General features: G+C 45.3%; 1 protein-coding gene across 1 annotated transcript in view; it reads right to left on the bottom strand.

Moving 5' to 3' along the window:
• TBC1D8 (TBC1 domain family member 8) overlaps positions 1–17,618 on the bottom strand; it is a 107,590-nt gene that overhangs the window by 3,963 nt on the left and 86,009 nt on the right. Inside the window, 2 exon segments of the mRNA XM_079792245.1 lie at positions 12,774–12,839; positions 13,242–13,482. Of these exon segments, the coding sequence (XP_079648371.1) occupies positions 12,774–12,839; positions 13,242–13,482 (307 nt within the window).

The raw sequence follows: 17,618 nt of genomic DNA, 5'->3' as shown, positions 1-17,618 counted from the left end.
TAACCAGAAAGGCCAACCAACCACAGCACATGGGGCACTAGGATGCTATGTTAGGGAAAAGAGGGAACTGAGCTTACATACAATCCTCAAATGTACTTGCAGCCTTTTAATGAGCTATTTGAACTTCCATTATAAATGTAACCTTATTTTTATAACCCAGTCCTATCTAATAAAGAGACTATGCTAATTGACCATTGCCCCATCACAAAGATGGCTGCACCCACAGCTGAGGCCAAGTTCCCATCAGGAGCCTTAACGAGCAATCAGCAGTGACCCGAGTCTATGCCCTCCCCTGCCCCTATGGAGCTTGACAGGGGACCTCAGGCCCCGCTCCCCTGCCCTGGCATTAGGCTGGGGGACCTGAGGCCACGCCCCCCACCCATCGGGGCTTGACAAGGGTGGGACTGGCTGGTCTGGATCTAGCAAAATGTGGAGGGGGCCGGCTGGGTCTGGGTCTCATGTGATTTTGAGGTGCATGTGGGTGGGCGGGGACTTGACTCTGGGTCCCGTGGTGAGCCCCAGACTCTGACAGGAGGAAGGTTTGCATATACATTTAACTAAGTTTCTTTCATCTCTGACACTTCTATGATAGAGAAAGGACAAATAACAGTATTATTTCCTCTAATTAATTCCCTTTTAATGTGCACGAATTTCATGCACCAGGCCACTAGTATATATATAATTCATGATTCAAGACTAAATGAATTAAACATTTAAGATTTTCATTATGTCTCACTTCAAGTACTGCACAAGTTAAAATCTGGTGAATGATTTACATTTGGTTATCTAAATCTCCTTTATCTCTTATATCTGCTTTCAATACAATTTGGCCTCCAGATGCATTTGCAATATTAGTCATCAAAATAATACCATTCTCTGCCCTAACTGGTTTGGCTCAGTGGATAGAGCATCGGCCTGTGGTCTGAAAGGTCCCAGGTTCAATTCTGATCATGTACCTTGGTTGCGGGCACATCCCCAGTGGGAGGTGTGCAGGAGGCAGCTGATGTTTCTCCCTCATTGATGTTTCTAACTATCCCTCTCCCTCTCTGTAAAAAATCAATAAAATATACTTGTGCCTTAGGTATCAACTGTAAAAAAAAAATCACTTGAGGTATATCAGTACTGGATTAATCCAATATCTTAGTGGCTTCCTGGCAATAATTTCACAAAAGATTTTTAAGTCAGTTTGTATTCTACACTTCATATTTTAAAAAAATCTTCTCGTGGCATTTTCAACTCTGGATCTCAATCCAAAGAACATCTCTCAACAAACTCAAGCTGCCCATTGCCAAACCAGTGTGCCTGGCATCGCTTCTACCTGGCTGGTGTCAGCACTGCCTACGTTAGGCCAGAAGGTGAACTGTCACTCTGTCTTGTGAGAAGTTGACCTTTGCAAGTTTCCTCAGTACGTAGTCTGTTTTTCAAAATCATTAAACTGAGTCTTCACCCTGACTGCATTCTCCGAAGGAAGTTCTTGATCCTGGAGGAGTCATTTAGCTCCTCTGTTTCCACCTTGGCTGGTGACCACGTGGGTAATTCTCATTGATGACGTGGCCCTTCCTGTGAACCAGGAGGTCATGGGTCGATTCCTCGCAGGGCACGTGCACCTGCTCGAGTTGTGGGCTCAATCCCCGGTAGGCGATGTGCAGGAGGCAGCTGATTAATGAAGTCTCTCTCATTGATGTTTCTCTCCTTCCTCTGAAATAAAAGTACATTTAAAAAGTAGTAATGGTCCGGGCGAGGCCGCGCGCCCCTGGGTCCGGGTGAAGCTGGATCCTGGGTCCGGGAGAGGCCACGTGCCCCCTGCATTACCACCATTTGTCCACCATCCAGAGCTGAGGGGTCAGTGCCGACATGTACACATAAGGAACTGGTGGACATTGAAATTGGGTCTCAAAAGAACTGTTGGCCCAGAAAGAAACTCACTACAGACTGATTCATTTGCCTGTCAGCATAACTATTATTGCTCGTCTCACATTCGATTCTTATAAGTATACTAGTAGCCCGTTTGCACGAAGATTCGTGCAATAGACCTTCATTCACCTGGCTGCCTGCACCAGTTTTCTGCTGGCACCAGGGACCCAGGCCTTGGCTGTGGCCACCGCCTCCTGCCTTTTTCAGGGTCGGGGCTTGGCCCCAGGCGGTGGCCTTGGGCTCAGCGGCACTCAACATCCTTGCTAAGGATCACAGGAGCCGACCCCCAGTGGTTTCCTGCGATCCGTGCAGGCTGCCCGCTGGTGCCCAAGGCCAGGAAAGCCTCACCTGGGACCCCCGGGAGGGGCGGGAGGGGCAGGGCCATGCCCCCCTGGTGGCTGATCAACCCCGGGACCCCCGGGAGGGGCGGGAGGGGCCTGGCCACGCCCTAGGTGGCCGATCGCCCCAGGCACCCCGGGGAGCGGCGGCATGGGCCCGGCCACTGGGCACTGCCATCTTGATCTTCTCAACGGCGGATATGCCACCCGGAGTCCCGCCCCCAGCCTCCCGCCGGCCCAATCGTGGGCAGAGCGGAGGTGCGGTCAATTTGCATGTTTCTCTATTATAAGGTAAGATTTCTAGTAACACATGATCTCACTCATCTAGGGGAAATGATGAACAGCATAGACTGATGAACAAGAACAGACCCAGAAACAAGGAGGCATCAATCAGACTGTCGGGCCTCAGAGTGAGGGGAGGGGAGGGAGGGGGTAGGAGGGAGAGATCAACCAAAGGACATGTGTGCATGCATACGAGCCTAACCAATGGTTAAGGACAACAGGGGGGTGGGGGCATCCGTGGGGAGGGGTGTGGGATGAGATTGGGGGGATGAGGACAAATATGTGACACCTTAATCAATAAAAGGGGGGAAAAAAAGTAGTAATGTGGTCCTTAGAGCAATGTAGCGATCCTTCTGTTTTCTTGGTTTCCAGTAGGTATTTTGACACACTGGCATGTTCCCAAAAGGGAAGTAATGGTTTATTTTCAGTATTGTTTCTTAGTGTAACCGTAAGGAAAGACCCATTAAAGAGAACCAAGATGGTGGGTATAACCTGAGTGCCAAACTTCTCTCATAGGCAAACATCACCCTTATTACTAGTGTCTGGAATGCTTTTCAGCCCTGTGTCACCTGATACAGCAGCCAACCATCTGGACATTTCTGTTGCCTCTGCTAAACAGTGGAGCCAGTGAGTGAGCTCTCCTAGAACGAGAGGGCCCGAGGTCCCGCCTCCACTTCCTGAGTGGCAGCAGAAGCCCTCAGCTCTGGCCCAGGTCAGACGCTGCAGGGGCCAGGCACTGAGGCTTCCGTCAGGCACTCTTCACACTAACCTCAGTGACTTCCTAATTAGAGTTAAACTCTTTTCCAACCAGTGCATGTCCCACCTTTAATCCAAAAGTTATTCATTATTGGTGGAAAGCACATAGTTGTTAAAATATATTTTTTTCTGTGCATTTTAAAAAATTTTATTGTTTAAAGTATTAGGAATAGTAGTACATATGTCTTATTTTTCCCCCCATTGACCTTCCCCCTGCCTCCCCTATGCCCCAGCACATGCCCTCACCACCCCCCAGTGTCTTGCATCCATTGGTTACGCTTATATGCATGCGTACAAGTCCAATTGATCTCTTACCACCCTCCCCAGCCTTCCCGCTGTATTTTGATAGTCTGTTCGATGCTTCTCTGCCTCTGTATCTATCTCTTTGTTCATCAGGTTATAATGTTCTTTATTAATAAATAAGATCATGTGGTATTTTTTGTTCACTGACTGGATTATTTCATTTAGCATAATGCTCTCCAGGTCCATCCATGTTGTTGTAAATGGTAAGAACTCCCTTTTTACAGCAGCATAGTATTCCATTGAGTAGATGTGCCACAGTTTTTTAATCCACTCATCTGCTGATGGGCACTTAGGCTGTTTCCAAATCTTAGCTATGGTGAATTGTGCTGCTATGAACAGAGGGGTGCATATATCCTTTCTGTTTGGTGTTTCTGATTTCTTGGGATATATTCCTAGAAGTGGGATCACTGGGTCAAATGGGAGTTCCATTTTCAGTTTTTTTGAGGAAACTCCATACTGTTCTCCACAGTGGCTGCACCAGTCTGCATTCCCACCAGCAGTGCACAAGGGTTCCTTTTTCTCCGCATCCTCGCCAACACTTGTCGTTTGTTGATGATAGCCATTCTGACAGCTGTGAGATGGTACTGCATTGTCATTTGGATTTGCATCTCTCAGATGATTAGTGACTTGGAGCATCTATTTATATGAAAACCCTGAGTGTAACACCATCACGGCATAAGTTCGACCAGCCGGAAGAAAGTTAGTCGTGCAGGGATTGCCTTGGCCACCGCTACGCCCTCCCGAGCTATTTCCCTCAGGGCCTGAGAGATGAACCCACCCTCAGAGCGCCTGGAGTGCCCAGCGGCAGTCAGTCCTGGGTTGCGGAGGCCATGGCTAGCATGGTAGAACTCTGGGTCTGGCCCAACAGGGGGTGTGGCCGACCTTCAAACCAGACCCTGACAGGAGGGAAGAGGGAGCCCCATTCCTCACAGAATCCGCTGTTGGATAGCTTGCTGTCAGGGGCCTGCCAGCTAGGAATCCTATTCACCTGCATATCTATATGTTACGCGCAGGCAAGGCCAAGGGTGACCCTGAGTGGGGGTGGTGAAAGGATTAGAAAAGACAGACAAGAGAATGAAAGCTGGGTCTCGGTGGGACGCTGCCCTCTCGTGGAGAGAGCGACTGCATCCACAAGCCGTGTATTTTATAGCAGATGCCACGAGGCAAAGTAAGGGTGTGACCAAGATGTTTACAACATTCTCGTGGGTTTCAATCCTACTCAGCTACATGCATCTAAACTCTATCAAGCCCACATCACTTAGGCACGTGTTCGGACCATAGGTTCAAACCCACAACCATAGCTGTTGGCTATAATTGTGCTGGGAGGGCCCTACCCTCCAAGCTGTGACTGGCACATGGCAATGAGAGGACTGTGCCCTCTCATCAGTCCGAGGCTTGAACCGGTCCAAACACTAGCTGCTCCCCCACATCTGTATAAAGTTTTAATAAGTTATATTAGAGGTCGTGGTGGTACTGTTTCACCCACAGCGTCAATAGGAATTGCAGCAAATTTACGTCTTGGTGGAAGAACCTTTCATTTCCAATATAAATTACCAATTCCATTAAATGAAACTTCAATTTCTAGACTCGATATAAACAGCGAAGTTGCTAAAACTATTAAAAAGGCCCAACTTCTCATTATTGATGAATGCACCATGGCATCCAGTCATGCTATAAATGCCATAGACAGATTACTAAGAGGAATTATGAATTTGAATGTTGTATTTAGTGAGAAAGTTCTTGTAGAGAATTTTTGACAATGTCTCAGTGTTGTGCTGCATGCTATCCAATAGGCCAGTGATGGGCAACCTTTGGAGCTTGGTGTGTCAAACTTCGCCAAAAAACTGAGCATAACTCGGGTAGTGTGTCACTTTGAGGAAAAATTATTTCGCAAATGTTTCATCCTCAGGAGCAGCAAATGTTTCATCCTCGGCATGCGGCCGCGTGTCATCAGAAATGGCTATGCGTGTCAGTGCTGACACGCGTGTCATAGGCTCGCCATCACTGTGATAGGCCATAGTACAGACGAGTTTAAAGTACTGTGATGTTTGGGAATTTTTCAGAAAGTTGTCTCTTACAACAAATATGAGATCAGAGAATCCTACTTATAGTGAATGGTTAGTAAAACTTGGAGATGGCACTCCTGATAGCATTTTTCATTTAGGAATAGGTATTATTGAAATCTCCTGTGAAATGATTTGTAATGGATCTATTATTGAAGCTACCTTTGCAAATAGTATATCTATAGATGATATTAAAAATATAATTAAACATGTGATTCTTTGTCCAAAAAATGAGCACATTCAAAAATTAAATGAAGAAATTTTGGATATAATCAATGGAGATTTTCACATATATTTGAGTGATGATTCCATTGATTCAACAGATGATGCTGAAAAGGAAAATTTTCCCATCGAATTTCTTAATAATACTACTCCTTCGGGAATGCCGTGTCATAAATTAAAATTGAAAGTGGGTGCCATCATCATGCTGAGAAATCTTAATACTATATGGGGTCTTTGTAATGGTACCAGATTTATTATCAAAGATTATGACCTAATATTATCGAAGCTGAAGTATTAACAGTATCTGCAGAAGGAGAGGTTGTTCTGATTCCAAGAATGGATTTGTCCCGTCTGACACTGGCCTCCCATTTAAATTGATTCGATGACAGTTTCCCATGATGCCAGCATTTGCGATGACTATTAATAAATCACAAGAACCAACTATAGACAGAGTAGGAATATTCCTACCTGAACCCGTTTTCACACATGGTCAGTTATACGTTTCTTTCGAGTTCAAAGAGCATGTGACATTAAAGTTCTAAGTACTTCATCACAAGGGAAATTGGTCAAACACTCTGAAAGTGTTTTCACTCTTAATGTGGTATACAGGGAGGTATTAGAATAAGTTTAATCACTTTATCAGTCATTGTTTGCATCACTATTGTTTTTGTGTCATGTTTTTATATCATGCCTCTGTTATGTCCTTTTGTTACTGTTTATTAATAAATTTATATGTTCTTTTCATATACATTAATTTCCTTTCATCTCTCACACTTCTATTATAGAGAAAGGGCAAATAGCAATATTAAAATATTTCCTATAATTAATTCCCTTTTAATGTGCACCAATTTCGTGCACCAGGCCACTAGTGTTTTCATATGTTTCTTGGCTTTCTGAATGTCCTCTTTTGAAAAGTGTCTATTTAGGTCCTTTGCCCATTATTTGATTGGATTATCTGTTGTTAAGTTGTAAGAGTTCCCTGTAAATGGTGGAGATTAAACACTTACCAGAGATAACATTGGCAAATATGTACTCCCATGCAGCGGGCTTTCTTGTTGTTTTGTTGATGGTTTCTTTTGCTGTGAAGAAGCTTTTTATTTTGATGTAGTCCCATTTGTTTATTTTCTCCTTAGTTTCCTTTGCCCTAAGATCTGTGTCTGTAAAGATATTGCTACAACATATGTCTGCAATTTTGCAGCCTATGGAGTCTTGTAGGATTTTTATGGTTTCCCGTCTTACATTCAATACCTTTAGCTATTTTGAGTTTGTTTTTGTGTATGGTGTAAGTTGGTGATCTAGTTTCATTTTTTTGCATGTATCTGACCAAATTTCCCAGTACCATTTATTAGACTGTTTTGACTCCATTGTATGCTCTTGCCTCCTTTGTCAAATATTGAGTATAATGGCTTGGGTCAATTTCTGGGTTCTCTATTCTGTTCCATTGGTCTATATGTTTGTTCTTGTGCCAGTACCAGGCAGTTTTGAGAACTGTGGCTTTGTAATATAGCTTGATGTCTGGTATTGTGATTCCCTCCAACTTTGTTCTTTTTTCTCAGCTGTGGCTATTCGGGATCTTTTTTTTTATTCCAGATAAATTTTTGGAGAGTTTGTTCTGGGTCTGTAAAATATTCTGTTGGTATCTTAATGGGGGTTGCATTGAATCTATAGATTGCTTTGGGTAGTATGGACATTTTTAAAGAAATATTTCATTGATTTTTTTTATAGAGAGGAAGGGTGAGGGATAGAGATTTAAAAACATTGATGGGAGAGAAACATCGATCAGCTGCCTCCTACACACCTCCCACTGGGGAAGTGCCTGCAACCAAGGTACATGCCCTTGACCAGAATCGAACCTGGGACCCTTCAGTCTGCAGGCCAACGCTCTATCCACCAAGCCAAACTGGTTAGGGCAGTATGAACATTTTAATGATGTTGATTCTACCAATCCATGAACATGGTATGTTCTTCCATTTGTTTATGTCTTCCTCTATCTCTTTTTTCAATGTCCTGTAGTTTTCGGAGTATAGGTCTTTTACATCCTTAGTTAAGTTTATTCCTAGGTATCTTAATGTTTTTGGTGCAATGGTAAATGGGATTGTTTTTTTTTTTTTTCATTTCTCTTTCTGTGAGTTCATTTTTGGTGTATAAAAAAGCCATAAATTTTTGGACGTTAATTTTGTATCCTGCTATGTTGCCAAATTCATTTATTAGGTCTAGTAGTTTTTGGATGGAGTCTTTGGGGTTTTCTATGTATAGTATCATGCCATCTGCAAATAATGACAGTTTTACTTCTTCTTTTCCAATTTGGATGAGTTTTTATTTCTTCTTATCTGATCGCTATGGCTAGTACTTCTAGTACTATGTTGAGCAGGAGTGGTGAAAGTAGGCATCCTTGTTTTGTTCCTGTTCTTAGGAGAAATGAGTTTAGTTTTTGCCCAATTGAGTATAACATTGGCTGTAGGTTTGTCATATAGGGCATTTATTTTGTTGAGGTATGATCCCTCTATTCCCACCTTGCTGAGTTTTTATCAAGAAAGGGTGTTGGATTTTGTCAAATGCTTTTTCTGCATCAATTAACATGATTGTGATTTTTGTCTCTCAGTTTGTTTATTTGATGTATCACATTTATTGATTTGTGGATATTGTACCATCCTTGCATCCCCAGAATAAATCCCACTTGGTCATGGTGAATGACCTTTCTAATGTATTGCTGAATCCGATTTGCTAGAATTTTGTTGATTTTAGCATCTATGTTCATCAGGGATATTGGCCTGTAATTCTCTTTTTTGTCTGGTGTTTTTATCTGGTTTTGGGATTAGGGTAAAGCTGGCTTCATAGAAAGAGCTTGGAAGTGTGCCTTCCTCTTGTTTTTGTTTGGAATAATCTGAGGAGGATAGGTTTTAGTTCTTCTTTGAATACTTGGTAAAACTCCCTTGTACAGCTGTCCAGACCAGGGCTTTTGTTTGCTGGAAGATTTTTGATCGCTATTTCAATTTCTTTGGTAGTTATTGGCTTATTCAGGTTTTTTAATTCTTCTTGGTTGAGTTTTGGGAGCTTGTATTTTTCTAAGAATATGTCCATTTCATCTAGGTTGTCCAGTTTGTTGGAATAGAGTTGTTCATAGTATTTTTTCATATTCGTTTGTACTTCTGTGGTATTGGTTATTACTTCACCTCTTTCATTTCTGATTTTGTTTATTTGGGTCCTCTCTCTTTGCTTCTTGGTGTGCCTGGCTAGAGGTTCATCAATCTTGTTTATCCTTTCAAAGAACCAGCTCTTGGTTTTGTTGATCTGTTGTTTTTGTTTGTTTGTTTCTTTGGTCTCTATGTCATTTATCTCCGCTCTGATCTTTGTTATTTCTTTCTTTTTGCTTAAGCTGGCCTTTTCTTGTTGCTCTCTTTCTAACTCTTTGAGTTGTAGGGTTAGATAATTTATTACCATTGTTTCTTGTTTTTTTTGCAGTAGGCCTGTAGAACTGTGAACTTCCCTCTCAAGACTGCTTTCACTGTGTCCCATAGATTTTTGATTGTTGTGCTTTCATTGTTGTTTGTTGCCATGATGCTTTTTATTTCTTCTTTGATCTCTCTGGTAACCCAGTCAACGTTTAATAGCATGCTATTTAGCCTCCAGGTGTTTTTTTTTTTATTATTGTTTTTATTGTAGTTGATTTCTAGTTTTACTCCATTGTGATCTGAGAAGATGCTTGATATGATTTCTGTCTTCTTGATTTTGAAGAGACTTTGCCTGTGTCCCAATATGTGGTCTATACTTACCAGAGTTTTATCTTCTTGTTGGATTGCTCACTTTAGTATTATGAAGTGGCCTTCCTTATCTATTTTTATGTCCTTTACTTTGAGATTTAATTTGTCAGATATAAGTATTGATACCCCAGCTTTTTTTTTTTTCATTTCCATTTGCCTGAAAAACCTTTTTCCCTGCCACACTCAATACTGGGAGTGGACTGCCCCACAGCCAGTCCTCTGATCGCCTCTCCCTGCTCCGATCCCCAGGTTCCACAAAAACAACTTTCCCCTTCAGCCTCCGGGAGAGTTCCCCATTGGGCGATCCCATGTACTGGGCTTAGTGATCAAAAGCAAGGATTTAAAGAGAAAAAAGGAGCGTGCAAACTTGCAACATTTTCGCCCTGGCACTGCATGTCTTTTTCTCCTGGCACAGCGCAGCCGGTTTACTGGTAAAACTGATGGCCGCCTTTCTGTGCCCAGCCCAGACATGGGTTGACCTCTACAGTTCCCTTCTGCCAGCAGCCCTGTGGACCCCCTTCCACATTCTCGGACTTCGCTGGTTCCAACAACCGCGGATTTTGTGGGGCACAGACTTCCTCTGAACCTCTAGATCCCGCTGCGCACGTTTCTCCCTCCAGCCTGGATCGCAGACCTCACCTTCCTCTGGGTGAAATCTGACCTTTCCGTGAGAAGGTGCAGAGCTCGGCCGAGTCCACATATTCCTGCTGCTTGAGACCCGGTGTTCATGGGTTCGCAGCTGGTCCCTGGGTGCTGTGGTTGTAGGTTCCTGGGAGGTATCCGATTCTTCCTGGTTGAAGGTAAGGCCAGGCTTCCGATCACAGCCACTCTCCCTTTCAAGATGGCGCGGTCACTCTGGGAGAGATTTCAGCAGCAGTGGAGGCTGCCCGGTCAGGGGAGTCCAGTCCGGCAGTCCCCAACAGTCCCTTGGAATATAGCTGTCCCTCACTCACAAATAGACAGTCCCTGTATGTCCACACATTCCCCTTTCATTCTCTCATTCACACTCTGTCTTGCAGCCTGCCTTCCTGTCGGCAGCCATCTTCTGTCTCCAAAATTCAATCTATTTAAATGAAAATACTTAAATGTATTGTGGATCTTCATGGCCTTGGCAAATTGATGTGTTTAAATGCAGGTTTTAGGGTCTGCATTCTTAAGACTTTTTAAAAAAAAACTGCATAAAAATTCAAATATTAAAGATAGCTAAATTAAATCTTCTATTTAATTTATCAATTTAAATTCAGAGTCACACAATATAAGTTTTACAATGATATATATTCAGAACATTTTTGAAAATTTGATTTCCTGAAGCCATAAAGGTCTTAAATGGAATAATAGAGTTAAAATATGTCTTTTAAAAATAAACTTGTAATTTGGAAATAATAATTCAATATGAAGTTATACTGAGAAGCAAATATCAATCTCAAATGATAATTTCAAAAAACTAATAAATTTAAAGCTATATCAAGAATGAGATCTATATGTTCTTTGTAACTTTTCTATAAATCTAAAATTATCACAAAATAAAGTTATTTAAAACTCAAGATGAAATAATTGAATAAAATTAAGTCAGTTGTGTACTATTTAGCAATACCAGATAGAATGATTATGAAAAGATGGTAGTGACAATCTACACAAATAAAAGAGAAAGATGCAAATTGACCGTACCTTCGCGACGCCCACCAGCCAATCAGGAGTGAGTATGCAAAATAACATTCTGCACTGCCCCAGCCGCTCAAGGCGTCTGGGCAGCGTGGGAAGGCAGGGCCGGAGCGGAAAGGCAGTGCCGGCCGCCAAGGAAAGGAAGGCCCATTCTTGCACAAATCTTCGTGCATCGGGCTTCTAATGATGATGATAAAGGAATAACTATGGATGTCTTCTAAGAAAACATTAAGAAAAATAAGGGCAAATTATGTTGGCATAAATGGCAAAGAACTTCACTGGTTCTGTCCACAGGGAAGTAGCAGTGAAGTGCCACAGGTGGCCGAGTGGTGGAGCAGCGGGCATAGCGCACCCTGGAGGTTAATGTACGTGATGTTACACATCAGCCCAGTAATGCCAACCTCAAGACATGGGCCCAGGAGCCCACAGCAATACGTGCATTTCCAATGCTGGCACAGGTATTAGCTGTAAAAGCCACTTGTCTGGCCTGGCCTGGAAGCCTAACAGTGGGAAGTTCTGTCAGAGGCCCCCATACCACGCCAGGACCGTGGCGTGGAGGCCAGAGACCTGGAATTCCTAACCTGCCTCTACCAACTTCAAAGGCCATGCAATACCTGGAGGTTAACACCACATCTGACCCTGTCGGTTTCAAAATTGCTCCCTCTGTCCCTGGCTACCACTGCTTTAATCCAAAGGAAGCGAGGCCTTACATATTGGAAAACTGAAGTGGTTCTTCAGAAGCAGCATAAAGGAGCCACCTGCTGCGGCCACCAGGTCTGGCTTCCCCACACGTCCCCAGGCCAGCAGTTCCTACAGTGTGGTCCTTGGACCAGTGGGTCAGAAGCCAGGGGTCGGGCAGTGCTGCCGAATCCTGAAGGCGTCTGCTGCCCACTCGAGTCAGAGCCACTGCCATCGGCCACAGCATGGCACTCAAAATCTGCCGTTGGAAACCCTAAATCAGAAACATCATGCCTGGCCAGTGTGGCTCAGTGGCTGAGCAAAGACCTAAACCATGAGGTCATGGTTGGATTCCCAGTCAGGGCACATGCCCAGGTTGTGGGCTCAATCCCCAGTAGGGGGTGTGAAGGAATGCTGATCAATGATTCTCATCAGTGATGTTTCTCTCTCTCCTCCCTTCCTCTCTGAAATCAATAAATATGTTTTTTTTAAAAAAGAAACATTGGTTGCTTCCAGGCTAAATGAAATTCAAAACGAACTTGAGGCCCTGACCATGTGGCTCAGTGGGTAGAGCACTGTCCCCTACACAGAAAGGTCACAGATTCAATTCCTGGTCAGGGTGCATACCCAGCTAGGGTGCCTACGGTAGACAACAATTGATGTGTTTCTCTCAAATAGATGTTTCTCTCCCTCTCTCTCTAAATCAATAAAGAATAAAAAGAACTTGTGTGTTGTGCACAAAGCTGGTCAATGTCCAGGCAGAACAGAGCCCAGTGTGTCTCAGAATTTCTTACCTGGAGGGATATGAAGCCTGTAGAGCAGTTTAATTTTCTCACTCATTTCTCCATTATACATAGCGTCTGGGGGAAAGAGAGCAGATGCAGACAGTTCAAGTACACTTGTCATAAGAAAACTTCCTCCTTCCCTGCTCCCAGGCCCGCCATGCACACGAGCATCTGAAGGGTGGTGATAGGTGACTGCGGAGCTGCAACAGAGCCTCATGCCTTCGAAGGGCTCTATTTTTACGTGTATGCATCAGGGACATGGCTTCTAGCAAGCCCCCACTGCCCGGCCCCCTGAGAACAGCTCAGTGACCTGGGTGCTGAGAGCCTGCGCCCCTCTCCCCTTCGGGAAGCATATTAACCTCATGAGAGGAGGGATTTTAAGAATCACAAACTTGTGTGGGACCATTCATAAGGACAGTTTCTTGCACTGTGTTCACAGAGTCACCCAAAGCAACGCGCTGTGGCCAGCAGTCCTACCGAGGCAGGTGGCAAACGCTTTGAATTCGATAAGATGGTCCATGTTGTCGTCCAGGAGCCGGAAGGCCCTTTCAGCAAGGATCTCTGTGTGCGCCCCGCAGGTCCATGGCGAGAGCAGCTGAAACAGGCGTGCAAACTGCCGGCTGTCTATGCGGTACTGCTCGGCGTAGGGCCGGCTGGGGTCATGGCGGGCGGGCCCGGGTCGCGGCTGCTCCCAGTAGCAGCTCATCATGTGCTCCCGCTGAAAGCAGAGGGGCCGCAGGCTGCTCACCACAGCGGGAGGCCTGCTCCGGCATACCCTGCCTGGTCAAATCATTACTATTGAATAAGCAACGTTATAACACAAACAAACGGAGAAATGAAGTCACAGTCTCACCGCTCTAACCAGACATGTAAAGTTGTCCCTCGCTATCACGTGAAAATTAATTTGGACACCCTTTTTTATTAAGATTTTTTTTCTTGGTAGTAAATATATTTGATAAAATTTACCATTTTAACCATTTTAAACTGTACAGTTCAGCTACCATAGTTTTAATTATAGAAGACATGCAGTGTTTAATCTGATGTTTCTATAGCCAAAGCTACAGGACACAAAAGGAGCTAGCAACACTCGGTTACCTGTCGGAGGGAAAATGGGGGTAGGGAACCAGATGTGGAAAAAAGTCATCTTACTGCTTACTTGTTTTAGATGTTCTAAGTTTTAATCACATGAATATATTATCAATTCAAAAAGTTCAAAGTAAGAAACACAGGCGGTATGCAAGTCTTGTTAACAGACTGAAAACTAAAGCGATCAGAACTGGCCCAGTCACTGCGGACCCACCCTGCCTCCCAGCTACGTCCCCAAACGTGCCAGCACCACACTGCCAGCGCTACTCCATTTTGGGCAGAAACCAAAATGCCATTTACCATTTGACTGTCACATTCACTGCGACCATGTTCCTTCACCAGCCTTTGCAGAATCGCGACAAGTAGCACGAAGGTCTAATCCAGTCCCACTCCTGAAAGCCCTGGGCACACCGAGCGGCCGCGTGCATGTGGCTGCCTGCGGCGCGTGTGCCCACCGAGCCCTGCCCGGAAGAGCACGCTACAGGGGCCCCGGACTGGCCCCACCGGCTGGACAGAACCCCACACAAAGCCAACAAGGAAAGCAGGCACAGGGCACGCACAGGCGGCACGAGGAGGGCACCATCAGCCCGTGAACGGGAGTGGCCCTCGGAGCCTCACTGACGAGTAGACAGGTTAAAGTAAAAGAAAATGCGCTTTTCTACGAGACTGGGAAAGTGCTCAAGGCTCCGCGGCTTTAAATGCTGGAGTGCGCAGAAACCGGTTTGGCTCAGTGGATAGAGCGTCGGCCTGCGGACTCAAGGGTCCCAGGTTCGATTCCGGTCAAGGGCATGTACCTTGGTTGCCAGGTTCGATTCCGGTCAAGGGCATGTACCTTGGTTGCGGGCACATCCCCAGTGGGGGGTGTGCAAGAGGCAGCTGATCGATGTTTCTCTCTCATCGATGTTTCTAGCTCTCTATCCCTCTCTCTTCCTCTCTGTAAAAAAAAAAAAAATCAATAAATGCTGGAGTGCGCATGCGAGACCTGGCGGTGGACCTGGAGTCTGACCACTCAAAGCCCTCCCAGCTGCCTGGCGGCGCGGAGGGAGCCCTGCCGGGCAGCAGCGTCTGGGCGATGTCCACTCAGGCAGCACCGCTCCCAGCAGCAGACACGAGACAGAAATGTCCCCGAATGAGTCAACGTTACGTAAGTTACGGTCCGCCCTGCAGTGAAGCTGTGCAGCCATCTTAAAAAGAATGAGGAAGAGCTGTAGATAGTGATTCAGAAAAATGTTCGTGACTGCCGACCTATGAACCAGGTCTTGGTTTGATTTTTGGTCAGGGCACAGGCCCGGGTTGCGGGTTCGATCACCAGCGTGGGGTGTGTAGGAGGTAGCCAATCAATGATTCTCTCTCATCATTGATGTTTCTATGTATCTCTCCCTCTCCCTTTCTGAAATCAATTCTATATATATGAAAAATGTTCATGACAAAAAATTGCAGGCCATTATGTGCAAATAATCTTGCCTTTGTGTGGAAAAGGATGAGCCTGTGGGTGTTTACAGAGTGATGGTATGAGGCTTAAACCAGCAAGGGACTCACCATATGTGAAGAGTCCTTCCCGGACAGGACGGGGCTATAGGTGCAGATAGGGTAAACCTTTTTTTTTTTTGCTTAAAAGTTTTATTTATATTTTGTCAATGGTGAAAGTAGGTATACTTTTACTTCCTTTATTTTACAGTTTCTATTGAATTTTGAAAAGTTTACAAGAACATGATGGCAAGTAAAATGATATTTAAAAGACTAACTGCTCTCTTGGGCCTAATAATTCAGCAACAGTGAACGGATGTAACTGATGGCTAAGAGGAGCAGGTGGATGGGACCCCCAGGCCTGGCTCAGACGCGGGCTCCCAGGAGCAGCCCAGGACACCGAGCGTGTTCTTCATGGCCACACTTGCCTGGGGAGACGAGAGTCCTGGAGCAGTTCTCTCACTGAAAGGATAGCAGGTGGAGGTCACAAATCCGAATGTGTGTGACTGTGAACACTGCTTCACAGCACAGAGGACCTAGACGTTCCTGTGCCCAGTGAAGTAAGTCAGACAGAGAAAGACAGATACCCTATGACCTCACTCAAATGTGAAATCTAAAAAACAAAACCAACAATGGACAACAAAAACACAAAGTCACAGAAAAAGAGTTCAGGTTTGTGATACTGGTGGGGGTCAGTGGGGCAATTGGTGAGGGGTCAAAGGGCACACTTTCAGGTATAAGTGAACACTGGGAGGTAATTACTGCTTGGAGACTGTATAGCACTGTGTGTGGTATATTTGGAAGTTGCTAAGAGAATAGATCCTAAAAGTTCTCATCGTAAGGGAAAACACATTGTTTTCTTGTGTGTGTGTGTGTGTGTGTGTGTTCCCATGAGAAGGTGTTAACTAAACTTACTGTGGTGAGCCCTTCCCAGGGTGTGTAAGTCAAGTCCTTCTGCGGTATGCCTGTTCATGTCAATCCTCTAGAAGTGTCCCTCCCACCATACAACCGATCGCTATGATGTGCACTGACCACCAGGGGGCAGATGCTCAATGCAGGAGCTGCCGTGACGTGCACTGGCCATTTACAAAGAAACGTCACCACAGACCTGGCGCCGACAAAGCAACACTCAGCTTCCCCCAAGTGGGACACAGTTCCCGCCACCAACCCAGAGTGACAGCCCACCAATTGCAGCCGACGCTGCCAAGACCATGTGGTGCAAAATGCCCAGGCCAGAAACAGTCACTGTGGGTGCCAGGTAATGACATCATGTAGCAACACCTGACTTCCTCTCCCTAGCAACTAGACTCCTTGCAGTTTCTTCAGCCCAGGAACCCAACTGCAAACATTTTACAGTTTAACCAAATGTTTGTGAAGCGTTTTCCCATGCCTCATCTCATTTGATGTTCACAGAAGCCCTGGAGTAGGTAGATAGGAGACTCGGTAGAATCCTATTTTCTTCTCATTAGCCAGAAAACCGAGATTTACAAAGTTTAGAAAGTTGACCTGACTGAAAAGTAAGAAATGGTGGACTTTGAAAATGACTTCAGGTTTTCTCACTGTACAGAATATTGTCAAACACTGCTGCAGTTAAATATTTTACCCTTTGTTCTCCCTGCATGATCTACAACAATAACCAGTTTCGTGTTGATATTTACGGCTGTGTTGCTGACAATTACCTGAAAGGGAAGTTGGGGTGCTTCACTGGGCTGAAAAAAGTTTAGCTACATCAGAAAGCAAATTTATTCTATATACTAGAGGCTCAGTGCACGGAATTTGTGCACGGGGGGGGGGGGGGAGGGTGTCCCTCAGCCCAGCCTGCACCCTGTCCAAGTGGGATCGGACCTAAATGGGCAATTGGACATCCCTCTCACAATCCAGGACTGCTGGCTCCCAACCGCTCTCCTGCCTCTGCCTGATTGCCCCTAACCGCTTCTGCCTGCCAGCCTGATCACCCCCTAACCACTCCCCTGCCAGCCTGATCGATGCCTAACTGCTCCCTGGCTGGCCTGATTGCCCCTAACTGTCCTCCCTGCTGGCCTTGTCCCCCCAACTGTCCTCTCCTGTAGGCCTGGACCCCCAAATTGCCCTCCCCTGCAGGCCTGCCCAACTACTCTCCCCTGCAGGCCTGGTCCCCCCAACTGCCCTCCTCTGCTTGCCTGGTCACCCCTAACTGCCCTCCCTTGCAGGCCTGGTCTCTCACAACTGCCCTCCCCTGCTGGCCATCTTGTGTCCACATGGGGGCAGCCATCTTTGACCACATGGGGGAGGCCATCTTGTGTTTTGGAGTGATGGTCAATT

Source organism: Cnephaeus nilssonii (assembly GCF_951640355.1).
Source record: "Cnephaeus nilssonii genome assembly, chromosome: 15".
Taxonomy (NCBI): Eukaryota; Metazoa; Chordata; class Mammalia; order Chiroptera; family Vespertilionidae; genus Cnephaeus; species Cnephaeus nilssonii.
The sequence above is the reverse complement of the archived record's forward strand: the minus strand, read 5'-3'. Positions and strand labels throughout refer to the sequence as shown.